Source organism: Peromyscus eremicus, chromosome 3, assembly GCF_949786415.1.
Source record: "Peromyscus eremicus chromosome 3, PerEre_H2_v1, whole genome shotgun sequence".
In the NCBI taxonomy this organism is placed as follows: Eukaryota; Metazoa; Chordata; class Mammalia; order Rodentia; family Cricetidae; genus Peromyscus; species Peromyscus eremicus.
Window position 1 is genome coordinate 73,777,691 of NC_081418.1, and position 24,725 is coordinate 73,802,415.

The 24,725-nt window shown below is 40.9% G+C and overlaps 2 protein-coding genes across 2 annotated transcripts in view; one reads left to right on the forward strand and one right to left on the reverse strand.

Moving 5' to 3' along the window:
- Positions 1-16,550, forward strand: part of Herc3 (HECT and RLD domain containing E3 ubiquitin protein ligase 3) — a 92,409-nt gene extending 75,859 nt beyond the window's left edge. The window contains exons 22-24 of the mRNA XM_059257899.1: positions 12,428-12,611; positions 12,823-12,925; positions 14,906-16,550. Coding sequence (XP_059113882.1) covers positions 12,428-12,611; positions 12,823-12,925; positions 14,906-15,114 — 496 coding nt within the window. The 3' untranslated portion in view covers positions 15,115-16,550. The remainder of the gene's footprint in view (positions 1-12,427; positions 12,612-12,822; positions 12,926-14,905) is intronic.
- Positions 425-2,304, reverse strand: Nap1l5 (nucleosome assembly protein 1 like 5). Its single transcript, XM_059257898.1, has one exon. The coding sequence runs from the start codon at positions 2,157-2,159 to the stop codon at positions 1,689-1,691; it is 471 nt and encodes a 156-aa protein (XP_059113881.1). The 5' UTR covers positions 2,160-2,304; the 3' UTR covers positions 425-1,688.
- Positions 16,551-24,725: the final 8,175 nt, after the last annotated feature.

A 24,725-nucleotide genomic window follows, 5' to 3' on the forward strand; every position in this document is an offset into this window, starting at 1 on the left:
CCTTGCAGCAAGTGGAAGAAAATGGCGTCTGATGTGTGTGTGTGACTCATAATACCTCATTAAAGTCTTACCTTTTATTAGAGGAAACTAAAACCAGATTGTATATGAAGGAAACCAAAACAAGATAGTTTTTGAATGGCCTGTATTTCTGAATTAAAAGCCATATTTTTTGTTGTTGTTGATAATAAGGAATCACCAAGGTAAAGATTAATAAAGGTACCATTTTTTTTTCTTGCGTAGCAGGAGAGAAAGAGTTGAATTTTCTATCAGGGTCTTTTGTCTTTATTACAGCAATAATAGCTGGAAATTATTAAGTGTCAGACACTGCTGTGTGGGCTATAAGTATAATAACTCATTTTTTCTTCATAATACCTGTGAGGTAGGGACTGTTACCACCCACTTTTATAAATGAGAATACAGACAGTCAGAATAACAAGTCTTTTTATTTTTTGAAAATACTGTTTTGATAACACCACAGTGGTAAACAATGTTATGTTTGTACTCTTTACAGAACATTGGTTCACAGATAATTCAAAACTCACAAAGAAGCTAAAGGCCTTTACATTAAATGTCTTTCCCAGAAGTCCTTCCTGTATGCCATTCTTCCTTAAGCAATAAAATTTGATTGTGCACCATTTAATGTCACATTTACATAGCAAAATAATGAAGGCACAGCTAATACAAGCAAACTTAAACCCTTTCTATTTCTGAGCTGGGGGTGGGGATTCACACTTGGTTTTATTCTTCAAGTATACATTTTTCCCAAACATTAGCTTCATTGAGGAGTTCTGATGGTTTTCACAGCTGCTTGCTAAAAGCTACAAGACAAAAAAGACTTCACAAAGGTCAAACTACGCAACACTGGATACACATGCTTTACAGAATTGCTACATTCTACATCTCTTCAAGTAAATTATATTTCTAAAATGCTATAGGGTGATTTAATACTTAAAACATTTGGGGGTAATTTTCACAATTTTGTAAACAACACTACCAAGAAAACAGGCAACATGAGACCACAATAAATGAACACGTGTTGACAATATTGTACATGTAATACACCCTCTGTCTTGGAACCGTGTTCTTTCTGTAAACTCAGATATTCAAAACATTTTCCATAATTTAAATGGCAGTTTCCCTAGCCTCATTAACAGTAGTGTCATGCCATCAGTCCAGGCTTCCTCCATGCCACGTCTCCTCCGGAGTGTAAAGCTGATGTCTGGGTTTGCAAACGCAAAAGTCTTAAAAGATGACGTCTTTCTTGGGATCCTTTTCCTCTGCGCTGAGAAATGTAAAGAAACTGAAGAATTAAGCATTGAGAAGAGTTCAGTCTTAGCTTAGGTGGTCAGGTGTAGTGTGATGAATGGATTTCAACGTGTGACGCACTTCACATTTATCTGACAACCTGTCATCAGTCTCAAGTCCAGTTCTCACAGAAGAGCAGGGAGAAAGAAAATTAAGCTTAATTAGGCTTTTTTTTCTTAAAAACGTCTTTTGGCATCTGTTTTTACACAAGTAAAAGTCAGATTAGAAACGGGCTAGCCAAAATCTACTTGATTCAATTTTTAAATTTAGGAATGTCTGAATAGATTCACATTGTAATTTTTGGGCAAAACCTGAGCCTTTTAAAGTCTGCCGACATCGGAAATGAAAGGGGCAGGGGGTTTATCACCTGTCAGCTGCCGTGTTCACTTCTTGATGTCGTCGGGACCCCCGGTTGCGCCGGCCGCTGCCTCCTCTTCCTCCTCCTCAGTGTCGTCTTCCTCGTCGTCGTCATCATCATCATCCTCCTCCAGGGTCCACGCGCAGCCCTCCATCTCCCCGGTGAGCTCCTGGATCTTGGCAAGAAGAGGCTTGTAGATGTCGTTGTACTTCTTCTCCAGAGCCTGGAACTCCTTGTCAAATTTGGCCTCGATCTTATCGCAGCGCTTCTGCAGCTTCTTGAGCGCCAGGACCCGGCACTTGACAGAATTGGGCAGGCTCTCGATAAACTCGTTCTTGGGCTTGGGCGCGTTCTCCGCGGGGGCCTGGGGCTCCTCGGCCGCGGGCGCCGCGGCACCGTCGCCACCGGTTGCCGCATCCTCGCCACCCTGGGCGCCCTCCATTACCTCGTCTTCGGCGCGGCTCTCAGCGGGTCCCTGCTTCTCGGGGTCGGCCATGGCTAGCGCTCGGCTCGGCTGGGCTGGTTTGCCGCAGTGGTCCGGTGATGGCGCAGTCTGCGACTGAGCTGGTCCAGAGAGGTCCTGCAGCTGTGTCTGCGGCTGGTCCAGAGTGAGCCTAAAGATGCGGCAAGCGCTGACGGCTGTGGTGACGTCCGCGCCGCCGCCGCTTCGCGGCTCGCGGCAAGTGAGTGGCTGCCCGCTATCAGCTGATGGTTGTGCGCACATACTGCACCAAATTGTTGCTATGCTCCTATCTCTGAGGTCTTCAAAGCCACTTAGACACCCAGCCCCCAACTTCCGCCCCCACCCCCGCAGAACTGGCTGGAACCAGCTCGAAGCTGAGGCTGTATTTTTCCATACCTGTTTGTACAGCCTCAGTCTGTTTACTGTGTGCCCCCCTCCGATCTCAGCTCTTTGAATCCACAGTGCACCTGTCGACCTCTGTCGGAACTGCGCCATAGCTGATGTTAGTCAGCCTTGGTTATGGGTCCCTTCTTTTCCAAATCTTGATTGCGTCTTAAAAAATTCACTTTCAGAGAACGGAAATGCAGGAGAACCATTTTTCCTCCCACTCCTTTGCAGACCCACAGTATCTGCCTGTATCTGCGCAAGCCCTCTTGGGGTCCTAGAGACCCCAGCCAGCCAGCTCTGTTAAATCTAGTTACATATATCCTGGTGGCAAATTGTCACAGGAGGGACTTTGGAATTAGTTCTAAAAGTGTTTGTGTGGGAAATCTCAGCGCCGTAAGCATCCTGGTAATGTTACCGAAGGGTCCACACAGGCAACTATGAAAAGGAATAAAGCGGGAGTGAAGAGAAAAAACAAAACAAAACAACAACAACAACAAAAACAACCCGGGAGTGTCCGGTCTTGTGATTTAATGAAAAGACGCCATCATCTCCAAATATGTAGTGCCCAATTTATCGTCACCTTGGGAGGCATGAAGCCTCTGGGTGGCAGGTTAGACATGCTCGTAAGGGCCGGGGATTCTTTTCATAAGGGAAGAGATTCTTTTAATACATCTTGAAAAGCATGTGTTCAGTCTTACTCTTCCTTCCAGACCGACAGATGCACATACAACCATTCATCACAAAACACTTCACAGTTAACCATCTGCTCTTCGGATCTGCTTGTGATTTACATGTGAGAGCGTTGGGAAAGATGATAAACATCAGACGCTTGTTTTCTGATAATGAAGTGATTGGGCACTTTAATTTCTTACCCATTCAAGCCAGAATTAGAATTTTTCGTTTTTGTTTTTTGTTTTTGTATTTTTTTTTAAACCAGCCCAGGATAGCTTCTAACTCCTGATCATTATGACCTTAAACTCTGGGTCCTTCCTGCCTCCTTAGAGCTTCTTGAATAAAGGGCAGGGCACAAATCTTAAGTAGTTTCTAAAGGATGCATTTGTTAACGATTTAGGTGTTTTTCTTTATGTTGGGTCTTGCCAGAGTTTTATGCTGAAAGGAATTTCTAAATTTTTGGTTATGTTTAGTCAATTAATTATATGTAAATCACTTAGTGCTGGTCCATAGTAAACACTGAATAATTTTTATAAAGTTATTGCATTAATATGCAAATGATAATTATGCATAATGTCTTTAAAAAGCAAACATCTTTGTGCCTCTGATCAAAGGAAGTAAATATTTACAAAATGTATTTTAATGTACTCGTGAGTCCTTTAGTTTTTTTTTTTACTTCCCTCTTCTTTTTTTTTTTTACATTACATTTACGTATTTATGTTTTGATGGAGTAGTTACGTTTTCTATGGTGTGTTGGTTTTCTCTTGCACCATATGTTTTCTGGGGATTGAACTGAGATCTTCAGGCTTAGGAGCAAATGACTCACTCACCTGCTGAGCCATCTTGCTGGCCCTCTCTTAAGACTTTTTCTTTGTCACTCAAAAGATCCTAAAACTTAGGCTAGGCTATTAGTAAAATTCAGCATTTGGAGAGAGCTTCCACAAACAAATGCATTCATGTAAGCATCATGGTAATCAAGATACAGTAACTTCAGTACCCTAAAATACCCTGGGGGCCCTTCTGCTACAATGCATATGACACATTGACCTGTTTACAGTCTTAATAATTCTGTGTTTTTTAAGTTGTCATGAATGAAATCACATGTAGCCTTTTGGAGTCTGTCATTTTCACAAGCAAATGCATTTCATATTCTTTTGTACTGTCATGTGTTACTAATTTGTTCCTGTTGATCCAGTACCATGTATTGACTTTTATGGACAATACTACTTTATCTGCCACATTGCCATTGACATGCTTTTAAAATGACCCTTAATATGATTTAGATTGAGACTTCTAAAAAGTGTGGGCAATATATATATAGTACTTGTATAAACATGTCTCTTTTGGTGGGCTTTATCCACCGTGGTACTTAATCTGGAATACAGTAACACATAGTGAGGAATAGTACAGATGAGATGGTATGTGATGAACTCTTGTCTGACCTCTCATGAAGCTTCATACAGGAAAGGGGTGGGGGTGGGGTGATGAAGGACAGGCAGCAGCTAGGTGAAATGGTTGTGTTCTCCAGTCCATGCTAGAGCCGAGTTTCAATTCCTGCCTTACCCATGTGTTAATTGTTCCTTTTAATCTCCGTTTTTAATTCCAAATAATTATGTCAACTTCAAAGGCTTTTTTGGTATGTTTATATTTATTGACCTATAATTCTTTATTATACAATTTACTCAAAGTATTCATCGAGTTAATGTAGATCCTGGAACTTCTTCATTAGTAAGTACCCTGAAACAATTTGAGGATCATTATTTTAAAAGTATTGATAGTAATGCTATTAGAATTGGCATGTCAGGGTTTGAGTGTATGTGTTAGTTTTCTAGGATGCTGCAATGAAGTCTAACAGACCAGGCAGTTTTAACAACAGCAGTCCATTGCTTAATAGTTAAGGAGGCAAAGTCCACACAGGTCTTGGCAGGGTTTGTTCCTTTTGAGGACTGTGAGGGAAAGAGTGGTTCTCTTTTTTGGCTTGTGCTGGGTGCCTTCTCATCTCTTCATAGCATCTTTTCCATATGTTATAGATACAGATAGGTCCTTTCTCTAAGGTTCCATTCTATATGTGGCTCATCCTAATGACCTCAGTTTAACTGGTTATTGTGATGGCTAATTTTGGATGTTAACTTGATAATATCTGGAATCAATGAAAATCCAAGCAGCTGGGCATATCCGTGAAGGATTTCCCTTGATTGGATCATTTGACATGGGATGATACCCTTAATCCGGGTCATACATTCTGGTGCCAGTCCACATAAAAGGACATGGAAGAAGGAAGGTTTTGCTTTTTGCCTGCTTGCACTCTCTCTCTCTCTCTGGCAAGTTCATCTCTCCTGCTTTAGAGGCATCTTGTTGATGGTATTCCAATGTAGACTGCTCAGTGGTTCTCTAGGAATCCTCTGGGACACCAGCACCATGTTAGGACTGCAGACTTGAATGACTCCTGTGTTCTTTCCATTTGGAGATAGCCATTGTTTGATTAGTGGGATCACAGCCTGTGAACTACTCTATAAAGGCCTCTTTCATGGATATTCATTCATTCTATCAGTTCCAGGCCTCTAGAACAGAGGATCTCAACTTGTGAGTCATGACCCCTGAGACAAAGCTCTGTCTCCAAAAAATTTACCATTTCTAACAACAGCAAAATTACAATTAGGAGGAGGAGATGTATCACTGGGTGTGGACTTTGAAGCCCACAGCATTCCCAGTCAGCAAGGGTGCCCTCTCTCCTCTCTTTTTCTCTTCTCCATTTGTATGTGGTGTCACTCTGTCTCTCTTTGAATTATTTCATGAAGTTTATGTTTTTGTTTTTGTTTTTTACACTCTGTGTCCTGGGGTTCATCTAGACACTTTTCAGTAGAGAACGCTCCTACAGGACAGGTGGAATTGAGGGGGGAGTGACTGACTTGGCCTTCCATATTTGTGTTGTTGCTATGAGACCAGGCATGTAGACTTCTCTCATCAGCTGTGTGTCTAATGTGAGTTTCTAGGCTGCCTGTTTGGAGGAAGTTTGTTCTGTTGTTGTCCAAGTTTGACTGACTCGAGGTCAGGTATGAGGAGTTAGTGTTGATGCTTAGTGTTGCATATGGATTAGCTGAATGGGAGTGATTCTAAGTCAGTGGTTAGCAAAAAATCATGGTACAGGCTAGAGAGACACCTCGGTGGTTAAGAGCACCGGCAGCTCCTTCAGATGCCCCCAGGCTTGATTTCCAGCACCCACATTGTGGCTGACGCCATCTATAACATCAGTTCCATGGAGATTTGATGCCTTCTTCTTTTGTTTATGGGCACCAGGTGTGCAAGTATTCAGACATACAAGGAGGCAAAATACCCATACCCATAAAATAATAATTTTTAAAAGGAATGGGGGAGGGAAGCTTTAGGGTGAGAAAACATTTGAAAATGAGAAAGAAAGAAGGAGGAAGGGAGAGAGGGAGGAAATGGCACAAGTAGCTGGATCTGCTTAGGTCGGTTTTCAGTCATTGCTTCCCAAGCTATGCCTGGGACTGAGGTGGTGCTGTGGGTGGGCCGAGTTCTTGGACATCACCGGTCTAGGACTGTATACAAACTGAAGTAAGACTTAGGAATTTGGAACAGTATGGGTGGGGTTGATAAGAATCAGCTGGTGGACAGGGTTTGCAAAAGGAACCAAGCCTTGGGGGGGAATTGTGTAAGCAAATACTCAGACTAGACAGAAGCACAGGGTTTGTGACCTGGTATAGCTCTGAGGACTCAGGAGAGTGCAGGAGATCCAGTAGACAACACCTACCTTCATGATGAGATAGTGCTACCATTGTTACATTTTAAAATTTTAAAAAATGCAAATATTCAAGGAATAAAACAGCAACTGTATTTATATTTACAACCTCTGGTAAACATGTTTTTCTTGTACATTTTAATGAATGGCTTTTATGGTAACATTTTCAGGCTTGTCTGTAGTGAATTCTGGTGATACTCAGTACCCCATTGCTTTCTCCACTCACTCCCACGTGTCCTTTTCTATTCCCAAATAGTGCTTTTTCTGCTCTCATGTCTATTATTGCTTTTGTTGGGGAATTTTATCACAGCAATAGGCAAGGAAAGTAATCACAGGCAAAGGCTAAATCTGTAACCGGGCTTTTTTGGGTGGTGCCACAGTCAATATGGCAATGCAGGCATTTTTTTTGACAATTTCATTTCCGTTGGATTTATTTTCCAATATGTCTATTATTGGTATATAGAGAAGCCTCTGACTTTTGAACATTGATTTTGTATATTGCTGCTTTGATGAAAGTATTTATCAGATCTGAGCTTTGTAGTAGAGTTATGACATTTTAAGGATAGGATCATATTGTCTGAAAAATGGGATACTTTGTCCTTTCCTATTTATAGTCCTTTTATTTCCCTTCTTGCCTTTTGCTCTGACTATGATTTCAGACTATATTGAATAAAGGTGGGGAGTGTGGCCACCCTTGGTTCATGCCTGATTATATAGAGTAAATGCTTTCACTTTTCCCCATTCCACATAATATTAGCTATAGTTCTGTTACACACACACATACACACACACAAAAAACGGGACCTCTTCTGCGGTTTTTAGTCTTCACTTCATTGATTTCTGTTTTGATTTTTACTGTTTTTTTTTTCCCATTTGCTAATTTCGGATTTGTCTTGTTCTTATTTTCCTACAATGTTAGATTATTTATTTGAGATCTCTGAAATGTTTTGTTTTGTTTTGTTTTTGTTTGTTTGTTTGTTTTGGTTTGGTTTGTTTTGGTTTTTCAAGATAGGGTTTCTCTGTGTAATAGCTCTGGCTGTCCTGGAACTCACTTTGTAGACCAGGCTGACCTTGAACTCAGAGATCTACCTGCTTCTGCCGCCCTGAATGCTGGGATTAAAGGTGTGTGCCACCGCTGCCTAGCAAGATCTCTGAAGTTTAATGTAGGCACTCATGGCTCCAAAGTTCCTTCTTAGAACTAGTTTTGCTGTGTCCCTCAGGTTGTGGTAAGTTGTATTTTGTTTTTCGTTTGAATTTGTTAATTTATTAATTTTCTCTCTGATTTCTATAACCCACTGATCATTCAAAGTATATTGTTCAGTCTCCATGCACTGGCTTAATTTCTATAGTTTTTCTTACTATTGATTTCTGAATTTCTTCTATTACCTGATGAGATACAAGAAAAACTTCCAATTTCTTCTGTATTTATTGATTTGCTTTATGGCCTCAAATTATACGATTTTAGAAGAAGTTCTGTGGGCTGCTAAGAAGAATGTATATTCCATAGCTGTTGGATGGAATGTTCTGTAGGTGCTAATGTTAAGTCCATGTGTTCCGTGTTACAGTGTAACTGGTGTTTCATTGCTCATGTTTTTGTCCGGATGACCTATGTATTGATGGTAGTGAGTACTGCATTCATCCACTTGCATTTTATCTGAACTTCTGGGTCCCTTTGCTTTCAGTACCGTTTGTTTTCTGTTCAGCACACATGTACTTTCAATTGTTATCTCTTCTTGAAGGAGTGCTCTCTTTATTGGTGTAGAGTTAGCTTTTTATCCCTTCTGACCAGTTCTCACTTGAGGTATAATATGCTGGATGTAAATATAGCTGCTTCTACTTGCTTTCAGATTTCTCGCCGGGGGTGTTATCTTCCCTCCTTTCACATCCAGTCTGTTTATGCCAAGGAGAAAATAGGCGAATCTTTTTTTTTTTTCAATCTATCTTGTCTTTTAATTGACAAGTTAAGACCATTTACACGTGCGATTAGTGTTGCAAAGTATGTAATAACATCTCCCTTCTTCATCTTGGAGGTTTGCTGGTTTACTGACTTAATAATGTGTGATTCCTTCCTGAGCTCTTAAGCCTGTGAATACCATTCGTCTGGGTGGTGTAAAGCATTCCTTTAAGTGTCTTTTGAAATGCTAGCTTTAGTGGCTGTCCAGAAAAGTCCTTATTCCTCCTTCTAGCACAAAGGATCGCCTTGCTTGATACAGTAATGATAGGCAGTTACTTCATTTCATTTTCTACAGGCCTTAGAGTGTCTTCTGAGAGGTCTTATTCTGAGGGTGTTATTTGGATAGGTTGGTCCTCACAAGTCGTTGAGATTTCCCCTTCAGCTTTCAGTGATCTTTTTCTGTCCTGTATTGCGGCGGTTACGCCATACTATAACACAAAGAGCTTCCTGTCTGTCTGTGGGTTGTAAATACCTGCGGCACTTGGATGTCTGTTTCTTTCCCTAGATTTGGAGAATTGTATGGAAAAAAAATGATTCAGTAATTCATTGTGTATCTCAGCTCCTTCTTCTGCATCACAGATTGTAGTTTTGATCTCTTGGTTGTGCCCCAGAGGTCTTTACATATTGTAGCCATGATTGCTCTCTGAATTAGTCATTCTTCAACCTTGTTGTCCATCCGGATTTCTTTGTTCTGCCTGGTATATTGGTGATACTATCTATGCAGGTTTTTGTTTAATTTAGTGAGCTTTTTATCTTTTCATTCCCAAATTGTTTTAAACTAGTCTTGGTCCTAAATTCCTTTATATTTATTAACTGTTTTCTCCTTTCCCAGACGCGAAGACTGAGGCAAAGACTGAATAAGTAACTTGCCTGGGTGGGGGCTGTAAGTGGCCATGCTCTTGCTTTTCATTGGTACCATTGGAGGCAAAAGAAGCAATTTGCATGAAAGCTGGCGTGGTTTACCACACACTGAGAAGCTTGGTTAGCATTGAGCATTCCTGAGTTCTGTTTATTTGGAGAAATGCAGATCTAGTTAATTCTCCAAAGGTGTTCTGCTTTACGATTTCCGTTCTATGGCTGTACCATCTTTTCGTTGGTCATTCTTATGCTAGTGGATCTTTGGTTTTGTTTCTCTGAATTCTCTTGGTAACAGGGACGTGCTGCAGCAGACGTCCCCAGCTCCTTTTCCTGTTTCTCCAGTATCTCCAGGTCTCTTTGAAAGCTCATAGAGGGGCAGGCGGGAAAGGAATCTATATTTTCAACTCTTCCAGATACCGACAAATTCTGCCTTTGAGGATTTATGTCTCACTTCTTAGTTTATGCCCTTGTTTGTGAGAGATTAAAATAAACACATGCGCAGTGGCCTGCCAATCTATAAAATAGAATTTTGATCCATAATTTACAGAGGAAAACTAACTTTATACAGTAAGCCATGTGGGGAGGCCTGCCTGCTCTGTGGGCTTTCTGTTTTTCTCGGTAACTTGATAACAATCAGATCAAAATGGCCAGGATTTTGAACATTTGACAGTCTTCAGGATTTTGAACATTTGACAGTCTTCCTAATTTTTGTCCCAACTACCAATTTAGTACTAAACAGAGAAAAACCAAATGTGCACACCTAAACAGTTGCTTAGGGTGCCACACACATCTGTTCAGCCAGCCACAGCTTGCATGTGACAAAGGCCTCCTCTTAATCGGGTTGTTCTTGAAGTGGTCCCTTTTTCTGCTGTGAGATGCTCCCTCCCATTCCTGCTTTTGAGTCACACAGGTAACAGCGGCTGGCTCCTTTGCTATAGAACGATTTGATTAAATAGCCTTTGCTCTTCTCATGTGGCTGCTCCTCATTCATTTCCCAAGTAACCATGTGTGGTTCCTGTCATTCCCCAGTTTCTCCCCACCGTGGCTCGCTCTGAGGCTCCAGTTTCCCACTGATGTTATCTCATTTTGAAGCTTATGCTAGTCCGACGCATGTAAATGGTAATTCACTGCTGTTTTCATTTGCATTGGCCTAGTTATTGGGAGACAGAGTAGTTGTTTCCTGAGGTACGGAAAAGATTTGTTAAGAAAGGAGATACAGCCAGATGTGGTGGCCCAAATTCGTAACCAGTCTAAAGCAAAGCAAACAAAATGAAAGAAAACAGTTACGGAATTGTGTTCTTGGGCCAAGCATACTTTGGATTTGTGTAGGTTTCTTCTCTTTTCCCCTCCCCATCCCGTGTGCGTGTGTGTGTGTGTGTGTGTGTGTGTGTGTGTGTGTGTGTGTGTGTGTGAGAGAGAGAGAGAGAGAGAGAGACAGAGACAGAGACAGAGACAGAGACAGAGACAGAGACAGAGACATGCTAAAGGATACTTTCAAGCATCCTTCTCAGGAACTGTCTACCTTGCTTTTGGGGCTTAGCTCTCTCACTGGGATCTCAGCTCACCAGTCAGCCTGTTGTTTGGCAAATGCTAGTCTCTGCTGGGGATACCACAGCTGGCTTTCCGTTTGCTTGCTCAGACTGAATTTGGATTTTCTTGCTTGGACAACCAACACTTTGCGAACCGAACTGTCCCTCTAGCCCTTTAGTAGTTACTTTTTACTCCCAAATGCAAAATAATCTTTATTCTGGTAGATTTTAAAATGTTGAACAAACTTCTGAGGAGATAGGGCTAGGAGGCTGGCTCAGTCCGCAAAGTGCTTGCCTCACAACATGGCAGCCTGAGTTTGATCCCCAGAACCCACATAAAAATACTGGGCATGCTAGTGCCCTTGCAGCCCAGTGCTGGGGAGATGGAAGCAGGTGGAGCCACAGGGCTTGCTGGTCGGGCAAGCTGTTCTCCTCAGAGAGTCCCAGCAGGGATAAATTCTGAGTCATACAATAAGGTGATGTCATTTGAGAAATGATACCAGGGATTGTCCTTCGACTTCTACATGCACGTGCATGTATACGTACATACATAAAAACCCAAACAAAAGAAATACACGAGGGGGAGGACTGGAGAGATGGCTCAGTGGTTAAGAGCACTGGCTGTTCTTCCAGAGGACCTGGGTTCAATTCCCAGCACCCCCATGGTGGCTCACAACTGTCTGTAAGTTCCAGGGTACCTGACACCCTCATACAGATGTACATGCAGGCAAAACACCAATGCACATAAATAAAAATAAAGAAAATAAAAATAAAAACCTAAAAATTAAAGAAAAAAAAAAAAGGAAATACACAAGGATATAAATACCAGGCAGCTTCAGTGACAGGGCAGTTAGTTGGTGACTATAACCATGGACATCTTTTAAACAGTGTTTTTCTTTCTCTTAAACGAAACTCTAAGCAAGACCTTAAAGAGATGACAATTGGAGTACCTCAGGTAAGGCCAGTAGTTTGGTTTTATACCATTGCCTCCCTTGCTCCAGATCACCACGATAGGCCCTCACCTGATGAAGAAAGGCCATTGTCATCACTTTCAACCTCAGGATCGCAAGGTGGCTTCAGAAAGACTGTGAGACTCTGTGCCAAATCTACAATGCATCCTATTTCTCTGGTCCTCCTGCAGGCAAGAATTCGTGGATGCATATGTGAATTATGTGTTCCATGTCTCCGTTCACGAGTGGTACACAGCCTTTTCCAGTGGCTTCCTAAAGGTGTGTGGGGGCAAAGTCCTGGAGCTCTTCCAGCCTGCGGAGCTGAGGGCCATGATGGTGGGGAACAGTAACTACAACTGGGAAGAACTGGAAGAGGTGAGTTCTGGAGAGCACCAGCAGCGGGGTAGGTGTGCCAGGGATCTGTTTCCTTCAGATGTGCTGCTCTTGAGCAGTTGATAGGGGTCTTGTGCCTCCCGGCCATTTCCATCTCAAATACAAGTGGTATCTGATGTGCTCTGTGACATTGTCCTGATTCTGTAAGATACATGTTTTTTTGTTTGTTTGTTTGTTTTCCTCTTTTGGACAGACTGCCGTCTACCGGGGTGATTATTCGGGCACACATCCCACTGTGAAACTATTTTGGGAAACATTCCATGAGTTCCCACTAGAGAAGAAGAAAAAGTTTCTCTGTAAGTATTTATCACGTCAGTGGGTTGTCCCTATTTTAGCGTGACATCATGTAGGATGGTATATTTCACAGGTAAAAATTAACTTCTAAAATGGCTAGATAATAAAGAAAATTAAGCTTCAATATATTTGCAGTATATTAATTAAAATGTATTGTAGGCTGTTCGTACACATATGTGAAACAAGAAGATAAAAATAACTAAAGAGTCATTTCACCGATCTTCACTTTCTCTAAAAATAATAGTCACTTTAGGTGGAAGCATTGATTCATGCTTATAGCCCCAGCTACTTGGGAGGTTGAGACAGGAGAATCACTTGGGCCCAAGAGATTAAGATCAGTCTGAGCAACGTATTGATAACCTGCCCTCCCAAATCTAAAAAGTTTAATCTGGAAAGATTCTAGATAAAACTGAGAAGATTTGATTATAAAAGCTTTAAACATGCCGTTTCCCTCTTTACAATGTCCAGGCAAGGGTGGTGTAAGCAGGCTTTAGTATAGACAATCTTTAGTGTAAAACTATCACAGAACAGTTTGGGAGTAAGTTCAGCACCTCAGAAAGAACAAGCTCCGTACTTGTCAGGATCGTTCCTCATTTCTTCCCCACACCCATCCCATCTTAAGTTTATCTGTTACAGACATTCTTGGAAATAGAACCATACCGTATGTAGTCCTTTGTAACTGGCTGCGTAACATCTGAGTAGGTCATTAGCTTTAGAGAGTGAAGTGGAGTTAGTTTCCATGATCAAATCCAGCCTTTTAGAAATGGTTGGATCTTCCTGTCTACATCTGTGTAATCATGCCCATAAATCAGTGAATAGAATACAGTTTTTATCTGCATGAAACAAGAAAGGAGCTTAACAAGCAACTTCTTTGCTTTCTAAGAACGAGCAGATATTAATATTAATGCAAGACTTAGCTCCAGATTCTGCTGCTCACATGGAGTAAAGATGAGAAAAAAACACAAAAAAACCAGTACCTCACACTAGAGCTCCTGCTCGTGTTCTTAAGCTGTTGAGAAACAGTGCCATGCACGTTGATGAAGGGTGTAGGCTGCCAAGAGAATGTGGAAAGCTGTTACCTTCAGGTGAAGCATTCCTTCTGGTCCTGGGAGTTTCCTTAGAAAAAGGACATTTCTAGTTAAAGAGAGCATTCAATTTATGGCGTGTGTTGTCTGTTCATTGTTGTTGTGTTATTAATTCTGGAAGCTTGGCAAGAATGGTTATATGTTTATATGCCTTAGCCATGGAAGGTTGTTTGAAATGGCTGATGAGGGCTGCCAGATGGTACAGTGGCAGAGTCCTTGCCTAGCACCTAAAAGGCCCTGGATTCAAACCCCAACACCACCACAAAAAGAAGAAAAGAAGAAGAAAAAAAAAAGAAAGAAATGGAAAAGAAATGGTTAATGATTTCATTGTGGTAGTTTCTGGCAAGTCCACAGTGAAAAAAACAAAACAGAAACAGAAACAGCAACAGTCAGCACTCTGCAATACTGGACACAGGAGAAGACGGCTGTGCTTGTCTACTTGGTGCAGGAGAATTTAATTATTTCTGCCAAGCAACAGTGTATGACAAGAGTGAACGGTTAAAGAACTTGTAGGTCAGGTCTTCTGGTTTATGAAAAGGGGGGAAATGAAGTAGATCCCTGGAGGGAAAAGGCAGACAGAGTGGCTCTGTTCTCAGACATCTGAGGTAAGAGAGACCTTGAGGTCACAGAGACTTGAGTTCTTTGCCGGTTTCTTGTACAGGAAGGCCCTCTTTTCTTATGACAGTTCTTTTCTGCTTTGCTTTTGTGAAGGCTCCTCTATGAGGACATGTGTCCTATAGAGGTCCTAGAGCATGTCTGAGCATCCACTATTCTGGTGCAGCCATGTTGGTACATAAATAATATTGTAGTTCCCATGCAAGCCACAGGGTGTCATGCCTTCATCTGTTGCCTGGAAGACCGTTTGCTTAGTCATTGATGCCATTTTCTTTTCTTCAGTGTTCTTGACAGGCAGTGACCGGATTCCCATCTATGGCATGGCCAGCCTGCAGATTATCATCCAGTCCACAACCACTGGGGAGGATTACTTACCTGTGGCCCACACCTGCTACAACCTTCTTGACCTCCCTAAATATAGCAGCAAAGAGATTATGAAGGCTCGGCTGACCCAGGCCCTTGACAATTATGAGGGTTTTAGTTTGGCCTGAGGTTCCCCAGCTTACCGAAGACATCCTTCCCTTTCTCAGTGGCCACATTGCGGCTGGTACAAAATATCATGGGGAGTGATTTCTATTTTTTTATTGTGTAAGTGGATTGAGACTTTTGAATCCTAAATCCCAGTCAATATGTTTCTGGGGTTCAGTAGTAAATAGTCTTTTTGAAAAATCAGTGATTGAGGATTGGCCAAAAAATTGGCTTTAATATGGGAGGTGAATTGGATTTTGTTTTGTCTTGTTTTGTTTTAAACCAAGGTACCTATTGTTCCTTTGTCTGTGAATGTGTTGTGATCTGCTGGATTAAATGGCAGTAGGTTTTTAAGCTTTTGTTTCCCAAATGTGACTCAACCCTGATGTTTCTTCTCCATGGTTCCCTGCTCTTTTCCTAGCTTCTCGCTCCTCTGCAGAGATGGCAGACTGACATAACCCTTCTTGCCTGCCATGCAGAGCATTCCCTTTCTCTGCAGCTTTGGAAATGCATGGCTTCTTGCAGCCCACTCCAGCCCACAGATGGAATAGGCTTCTTCAGAACTTGCAACCAAAGCGCTGAGTCTGGGTCCATTACTTGTCATAGCTCTTGAGACTATATGGGAGCCTTTGTGAACACACCCTGCTTAAAGAAAATAGGTCATGAAGGAATAGCAGCCTTCTGTGACTGCCCACTGCCTAGGCCTCCCGAAAGGCACATACAACAGCCTCAGGTTGCAGGTGGGCTGCATGTGTATTGTTAGCCATGACACCTGAATAGACAATGAATTAGTAGACCCCTTTACCTTGCTTTTGAAGCAAGTTGCATTTTCTTGTCTACACATTGCCCAAGAATGGTAAAATTAGTAAACTTCTGTTCCTTTCTTTATTACTTTATATTTATTGCTTCCTCTTTCTTGCATTTCTTTCCTGTGTTCCCCAACCCTTCCTTTCCTTTGCTCTCTTATTTTTCCTTGTCTTTCCTACTTAAATCAGTTCCCCTCTTCCTTCTAGTGGATGCATGCTGTCTTTTTTATGTTAAATTTTGTAAGTTTTTTTTTTTAACCTCTGTCTCTAACTGTTAAAATATGAAGACATTCTTTATGGTAGAGTTTTTGTTTATCACGTTTGAAATGTTCATTTCAGTGTAAATGTTCATACATGTGTGTCAAAAATTATATGTTTAACTGCTCATCATTGGATAAGAAATTCTACATGATCAAAGAACTCATGTAATCCTAATTTTAAATATGTGGTAGCTAGAGAAAAGATTTATTTATATAAAATGAAGTACATATAGATTGTGATGCAGCATTGAGTCTCGATGGAAGGAATGTAGATTTTAGCTTTTTTCTTTTTGTTTTTAAAAGTTATTCCAATTGCTAAATTGGTAGTTTTTCAGTCCTTATAAATACATTTAAAAAAGATATACAACTATATGAAATGTTTATTTTCTATGTGTGTGCATATAGTTCAATATTATCCAATAAATTTGGTGTTTTAACTTAAAACAGTTTTGTATTGTATTTGTGGGATGGATGGACAGTGTGTTTTCCATGGAAGCATTAGTTCTTCCAGCCAAGGAATTGAATGATTCCTGCCGAAATGGGGTGGAGCCAAGTGCTCTCCAAGTGGCTAGGAAAGCCATGGGACGAATGGGAACAGAGAAGGTTGTTAATGGTCAAATAACATTTCCCAGAGAGGGAGAAGAGTTGGCAAGTGCTCAGACTTGGGAGAATACTTAGGGAAGAGCCTGGGAGAGTTTGAGTGGTACATCAGAGGGAAGAGAATAATGACAATAGAACTGAGAGGGAAGGAGGACTTCAGGGCCCAGAGTTGGGAGTCAGCTTTTGTGAATGGCTCCCTAAGATGTGTTCAAGGATCCGGAACTGGAGTGATGTGACATGAACTTGGAAAATGTGAGATGCGGATGTTGTGATTTAGAGGAGTTAGAATGTGAGTCAGCAGCTCACAACACTGAGGAAGTAACAGTGGAGACAGAAGAAGACATTTGAATAGCAGAGAGTGGGAAGAAGGGACACAGAAGTGAGTCAGACTTGGTCATCTCATTCAAATGAGTAGTATTAGCCCACGTACACAATCTGGGTGTGGAGCCCATCTGGAAAGTATTTTCAATCAATTTAATATAAGTACGATGCATTTTTGACAGAGTTAAATCGATGGTTTAGAAGTAATAATTGGTGAGATGACTCAGTGGGTAAAGGCACTTACTTGCCAGCAAGCCTGGCAGCCTGATTCAGTCTCAGGACCCACCTGGTGGAAGGAAAGAACCAACCCCCGAAAGTTGTCCTTTGACTTCTGCTTGTGTGACATGGCATGTGCATGCCTACACACACACACACACACACACACACACACACACACACATCAATATATATAATAAAAAATAAAATACAAGTAGTAGGGAGAACAGTAGCTTTTTAATGCTTAGATCTATTCAATAAACATTTAGTAACTTACATAATTGCTAAGTGTAAGGGAAATATTTTCCTTGTATATTAAATTTAGAACACAAATAGTCAAGCTGTTTCAATTTTTTATTGCAAAATTTATTTCTTCAGTGTTTTTCATGTTTTTAGTTTTTCCAGTTTTAGATCATTCCATTTGTGCAAGTAACATCTTTTTCCTAATAAACATTTATGTCACAAACTCTAGTACTTTTGGACTTCAGCATTCAGATTTTCACATTTCCAAAGCTGATAAAAGTGAATTGACATTTTTATCCATGTAAACAATAACTCTACAAGCTCACAGATGGAACTGCTTTAAAACATGCTTTCTAATTAATTTCTCATGGGTTAAGTAACTAAAGAAGATATTTGAGAAAAAAATGTTTTTTGAAACTTTTTGGAGATTAACTTTTATTTGAATCATGTGACCTTTATAAAGAAAACAAATGACAAAACCTGTGTCCAGGGAACGTGCATAGCACATAATAGTTCTCCAGTAGATGTCACCCTCTTGGAGCACCTCACGAGGTAAGGAAAGCAATCTTAAGTTCTCAAACTGACTCTTCAGAGACCTCCCAGGGCACAGCCCAACTAACGTGTGCTTGAAATATTTCATCTTCAAGTAGTGTTTTTTTGCTTTTCAAATATGGTTATTAAGTCTTTGAGAATTTCATACAATACATTTTGATCATAGTTTTCCCCGATCTATCCCTCTTCCCCACCCTCTTAGCTTTCCATTTCCTTTGTTTTAAAGCCATGGAGTGCGGTTTGTGTTGCTCAGATACTCTTGGGTGCACCTGCCCTGGGGAATGTCATCAACTTAAAGACAATAACTCTTCCTGTCAAAGCAACTATCAAATGTCAACGGCTCCTCAGCTAAGGATGGGGATTTTGCCCACCTCCCTACTCTATTCTCATTGTACCTAGCTTGAGCTGGGACACAGGTCTTGTACACGCTGTTACAATCCCAGTTAGTTTATGTGTATGCTTGTCCTATTGTATCTGGAAAACACGGTGTAATTGTTGCCATCTAACACGCCTGACTCTTACAGTCTGTCTTCCAGGATGACCCCTGGGCCTTGAGCGGAGGGGTAGAATATAGACATGTCATGTAGGGCTGAAGAGTGAGAAATCTTTTCTACACAGTGACTAGTTGTGGGTCGCTAAGTAAATTGCCATCTACTGCAAGAAGGAGGTTCTCTGATGAGGGTTAAAGGATGCACTAATCAATGGGCATAGCACCGAGTCATCAGGAGTTGTTCTAATACTATCAGAATAATAGTAGTGGGTTCTACCCTAGGCCCTGTAACCTAACCAGCCACAGGTTCTTGGCCCCATCAACAGTGCTATGCGTGGGTTCTGTCTCATGGAGTGAGCCTTGTATCCAATCAGAAGTTAGTTACTCCCACCACATTCATGGCAATGTTGGCCAGTAGGCAAATCTGGTAGAACACTCATTATTATAGCTTGCAGGGTTCATAGCTGGGTAGGAATGATGATTATTTTTCTTTTCCAGTAGTTTGCATAGCACCTTTCAGCACTATGAAAGCTAGCCAGTAGGGATGAAACTTCAGGTCAGCACAGCTTGATTTGTCCATGTTCTATGACTCAAATGATGATTTAGCAATAGGGTCTTATTACCAACAAGTTCTGGAGCGTAGCCGAGAGATTTGGCAATAGCCTGTTATATTTGGGGGGAATCAAAGTGATTCCTAATAACGCAAAAAAAGGTAGCCCATTCATGGTTCTGGGCTTTTTATTTGTGGTATCTGATTGAGTATTGTCCCCTGTTCTAGAGTAACTCCATTTCATATCTCTCCCATGGCCTCTTACTAGTTTCCTAACCTCTAGGTGTATTCCAAATTGACTACACATAGTTAAAGATTTAAGGCCAATATCCACATAGGAGAGGAAATGTCATGTTTGGTTTTCTAGGTCCAGGCTACCTCACTCAGGAGGATTCCCTGGGGCTCCATCTATTTACCTGCAAATTTCATTTATCTTAAAAGCTGATTAACACTCCATTGTATAAATTATACCACAGTTTCATTATCCGTTCATCACTTGATGGACATCTACGCGGTTTCCATATCCTGCCTATTGTGAATAAGCATCAATTAATATGAACGAGCAGTATTTTATAATAAGATGTACAGTCCTTCAGGTATATGCCCAAAAGTAGTATAGCTGGACTGTGGTAGATCGATATTCTCTCTCCCTCTCCCCCTCCCTCTCCCTCTCCCCCTCCCTCCCTCCCTCCCTCCCTGCCTCCCTCTCTCTCTCTCTCTCTCTCTCTCTCTCTCTCTCTCTCTCTCTCTCTCTCTCTCTCCCTCTTTTGGAAACTCCACACTGATTTCCATAGGGGCTATACCAATTTACACTCCTACCAGCCATGAATTAGTGTCCCCTTTTCCCCACATCCACACCAGAATTTGTGTTTGTGTGTTTGTTTGTTTGTTTTAACTTAGCTATTTTGGCTAGGGCAAGATGAAATCTCGAAGTAGTTTTAATTTGCATTTCTCTGATGGCTAAGGGTATTAATATTAGAAACTGTTTCTCAGCCATTTATATTTCAAAATTTGAGAGCCCTGTTTAGTTCCATGCCTTATTTTTTTATTCCATTATTTTTTTGAGGTTTAATTTTAAACGTTCTTTGTGTTTTCTGGACCCAGTCCTCTGTCTGTAGTAGATATATAGCTAGTGAAGATTTTTCTCATTCTGTATTTTTCATCTTCACTCGAATGTTCTTCGCTGTGCAGATGCTTGTAGTTTCATGAGGTCCTATTTGCCAGTTGTAGGTCTTATGCCTGTACTTCTCTGGTCCTATTCAGAAAGTCCTTCCCTGTGCCAAAGAGTTCAAGTGTATTCCATTTCTCCTCTGTCAGATTTGGGGTATCAGGTCTTGTGTGGAGGTCCTTGATCCATTTGGAGTTGAGTTTTGTGCAGGTTGGTAGGTAACATCGACTTTTGTTTTCTTATCTATAGCTATCTAGCTTGACCAGAACAATTTGAAGAGACTGTGTTTTCTTCAGTGTTAGTTTTGGCTTCTTACGTCTGCACCCTCAATTCCCATCCATTGATAGATGTGTCTGGTCTTTTTATGCCAATATCATTCTGGTTTTATTATTATACCTCCAAAATGTAACTTAAAACCAGAGATGATGATAACTCCAACAGTTCTTTTATTGTTTGGGACTGTTGTTCCTACTAATCCATCTGGTATCTTCTTCAATGGATTTTTATTATACAAGTCTTTCTGTTCCTTAGTTAGACTTATTCCAAGACATGTTTTGATGCTGTTGTTTGCTGTGTGAATACAGAAAGCCTCCTGATTTTTGTGTGTTAATTTTGTATTCTGCTACTGTATAGCTTTAGGGGTTTTCTGTTGGAGTTTTTGAGGTCTTTTTAAGTGTAGAATCATATTATCTACAAATAAAGATACTTGGACTTCTTCCTTTTCTGTTTAAATCTCCTTCTGTTGTCTTATTACTCTGACTTGTACTGTGTTGAACAGAAATGGAGAGAGTGAACACCCTTGTTTTGTTCCTGATTTTAGAGGAAATGCTTTTGAGTTTTTCTCCACTTAGCATGATGTTGGCTGTGAATTTGTATGTCTCCATATTACATTGAGGTCTGTTGCCTGTATCCCTAGTCTGTCTGGAACTTTCATCGTGAAAGGATGTTGTATTTTGTCAAAAGCCTTTTCTACATCTAAGGAGATGATCATGTTTTTTTCTGTCCAAGTATGTTTATGTGATGAGTTTAGTTACTGATTTACAGATGTCAAACCACCTGCATTTCTGGAAGTATAAAGCTGGCTTAATCATGGTAGAAAATCTTTTTTATTTGCTCTTGAATTCAGTTTGCAAATATTTTATTGAGAGTTTTTGTGTCTATGTTCACCTTAGATGATGGCCATAATTTCCTTCCTCCCTTCTTCCCTCCCACTCTCCCTCCCTCCCTTCTTTTCTTTTCTTTTTTTAGAACTTTGCCTGATTCTGGTATCACATAAAGAACTGCTCCTTCCTTTTCTACTGTATAAAATAATTTTAGGAGTATTGTTGTTAGTTCTTCCCTGAAGGTCTAATAGAATTCAGTGCTGTGTCTATCTAGTGCTTGGATTTTTAAGTTGGGTGATTTTTAATTATTGTTTTGAATTGGTGGTTATGGTTCTATTAAATTACTTGCTTCATCTTAATTTGATTTTAATAGGCCATGTATATCTAAAGATTCATCCATTTCTTTTAGATTTTTTTAGTTTAATGGAATATTGGTTTTTAAAGTGTGTCCTTATAATCCCCTGAGTTTCTTCAGTATCTGTTGTAGTATCTCCCTTTTCATCTCTGATTTTATTAATTTGGGCAAGCAAGAATTTGCCTGAGGTTTGGCAATCTTGTTAATCTTTTCAAAGAACCGGCTCTTACTGATTATCTGCATTGCTTTTCTCGTTTTTAGTAATTTATTATTTTCATTGTTTTTATTAATTTCAGCCCAGATTTTTATTATCTCTTGCCATCTAAAGTGTTGTTTGTTTTTGATTTTTCAAGTCGCTCAGGTGCATCATGAAGTTACTCCAAATGTTGTGATGTGAGATACTTGGTGCTGTAGATATTCTTCTTAGGACTGCTTTCATTGTGTCCCATAGATGTCAGCATGTTGTGTTCATTTTCATTCAGTTCTAGGGAATTTTGGATTTCCTTCTTCACTCCCTCTTGACCAGACTTCCATTCAGTAATGTGTGGTTTAGCTCCCATGAATTTGTGCGTCCTGCCGTTCCTGTTGTTCACATTCAGCTTTAGTCCACTGTGGTCGGATCAAAGGCAGGTTGCTATTCAAATTTTCCAGATTGGTTCTGACTTGCTTTGTGACCTAATATATGATCAGTTTTGCAGAAAATTCCATGGTCTTCTGAGAAGAAAGTGCGTTTTTAGTGTTTGGGTAGAATATTCTGTTAATGTCTGTTAGATCCATTTGAGGTATGATATCATTTAACTTCAGTTTCTAATTTAGTTTTTTTCCCCCCCAGATGACCTGTCTATTGGTGAGGCTGGGTATCAGAGTCACCCTCTATCACTGTGCTGGGGTCAGTCTGTCAGTTAGGGTTACTATTGCTGTGATGAAACACCATGACCAGAAGCAACCTGAAGAGGAAGGGATTTATTCTGCCCACAGTTTCCTATAACAGTTCATCATCAAAAGCAGTGAGGGTAGGAACCTGGAGGCAGGAGCTGATGCAGAGACCATGGGGCAGGAGGGATGCCGCTTCCTGGCTTTCTTTTCCTGGTTTGCTTGGTCAGCCTGCTTTCTTACAGAACCCAGGACCACCAGCCCAGGGATGGCAGCATCCATAATGGGCTAGGATCTCCCATATTGATCACTTATTAAGAAAATGCCTTCCAGCCAGATCTTATGAAGGCCTTTTCTCAATTAAGGCTCCATGTCCTCTCTGATGACTCTAGTTTGTGTCAAGTAGACATGAAACTGGTCAGTATAGTACATATGTTACAACTGTAGTATCCTGTTTGGAGATTTTTCCTTTAATGCCTATAAAGTATTCTTCTGTACCTCTTTTGATTAGTTTTTATTTGAAGTCTATTCAGATATTAGAATAGTCTGTTTTTTTCATCCTTTACCTTCAGGTAATAGCTCTCAGATCTTTGGTCGTGAGGTGTGTTTCTTGGAGACAGTGAAAAGATGGATCCTATTTTCTGATGCCACCTGTACATACGTCTCTTTATTGAGGAGTTGAGATAATTCATATTGAGTTATTATTGAACCGTGTGTCTATTTCTTTTGTTGCTTGTGATAGGGAAAGGGATGACAGAGCAGATCCTGTTAATCCCAACAGTGAGAAGGAGACCACTACCACAATTTGAGCCAAATTGGAAGCAAGCTTGATTTTTTTTTCAGTTGGGGTGCCAGTGACTGCCTCTTAAGTTGGATTAAAGAGAGCATCCCCAAAACCATCTCTTGGGCCCATTTCAAGGGGTAAAATCACAGTAGTTTTACAGAAGGGAAACAATGGGGGCAATAAGGAAATACAAAAAAATCTTTAAAAACCTTCATGTGGTCATCATGTTATTTGGGAGGGATCAGGGAAGGCCAGGGAAGGTAAGGGTATTCTCAAAAACAAATCAAGTTCATGGGTTGGGGAAGGTCAGGTCCCAGGAAACAGAGACCAACTCAACTCTCACAGTAAATAGAAACTTTTAAAAAATACAGCATAATGGCTCCTGCCTTCCAAATGGAGTCAGGCAGGTCCCTTAATCCCTGCATCTTTAGAGAAGATGAAGAGTCTCCCTTAACTTAAGCTCACCATTTTCAGTTGAAGGTGACACAGAACACACTATTGTGCCTTTCTAGTCCAGGTTCTTGGAAAAGAGAAATTACTAAACCCTGCAAGAGAGGAGTCCTGGACAGGACATACAGGCCTTGGTTTCTGGCTGTTAAGTTCCTGCTTTGGGGCTGCCAGTGGGATGCGGGCAGACCCTTTGTCCCTCTTGGCCAAGTGTGGATGCCAGTAGAACCGATCCGGCCTTCCCTTGAGCAGGAAGCTACCATCCCCTGCAGCAGAAGTTGTGCTGGAAGAAGTACCAATGTGTGTGGCAGAGGCCTTGCCTCTCCGCAGACTGGTCCATGCAGGCTTTCTGACTTGTGCTTTCTCTCCTTCCAGAGTAAGGGAATGTGTACTGTTTGGTTATTATAGCACCAGTAAAGTTAACTCAGATGTCAGCTGCTTTTCTTTTCCTTTTTTTTTTTTTTTTTTTTTTTTAAATTTTTTCTACCAGGGTGACTGGGTGCTTGGCAGAGTGCACAATCACATGCTCTTCAGATCTTTTGAAAGCTGATTTTCCTCAGTCTAATCCCATGGGAGTTAGGCACAATTTATGATAATTATGGATTCAGTTCCCACCGGTGTTGAACTTCCTGACTAACTGAACTAAAAATTAAAATATACCCCTCAGATGGAGCCAGACACTAATAACCAGGCTGGTCTTTTTGCGGTCCCCTTTTCTTTCAGATTAGGAGGGAAAGATAACAAAAGCATGTTGTAAATAAGCCCATTCCCTCTTGGGTCCTCAGAGGCCTGTGTTCTCCAGGGTGAAAAGCCAACAGCAAGGGCCAAGTAGGTTCTGGCTCCGTGTCCTGCAGGGCTAGCTGGAC

Coding starts and splice junctions, on each gene's coding strand:
- Nap1l5 (XM_059257898.1), bottom strand. CDS start 2,159: ATGGCCGACCCCGAGAAGCAGGGACCCGCTGAGAGCCGCGCCGAAGAC.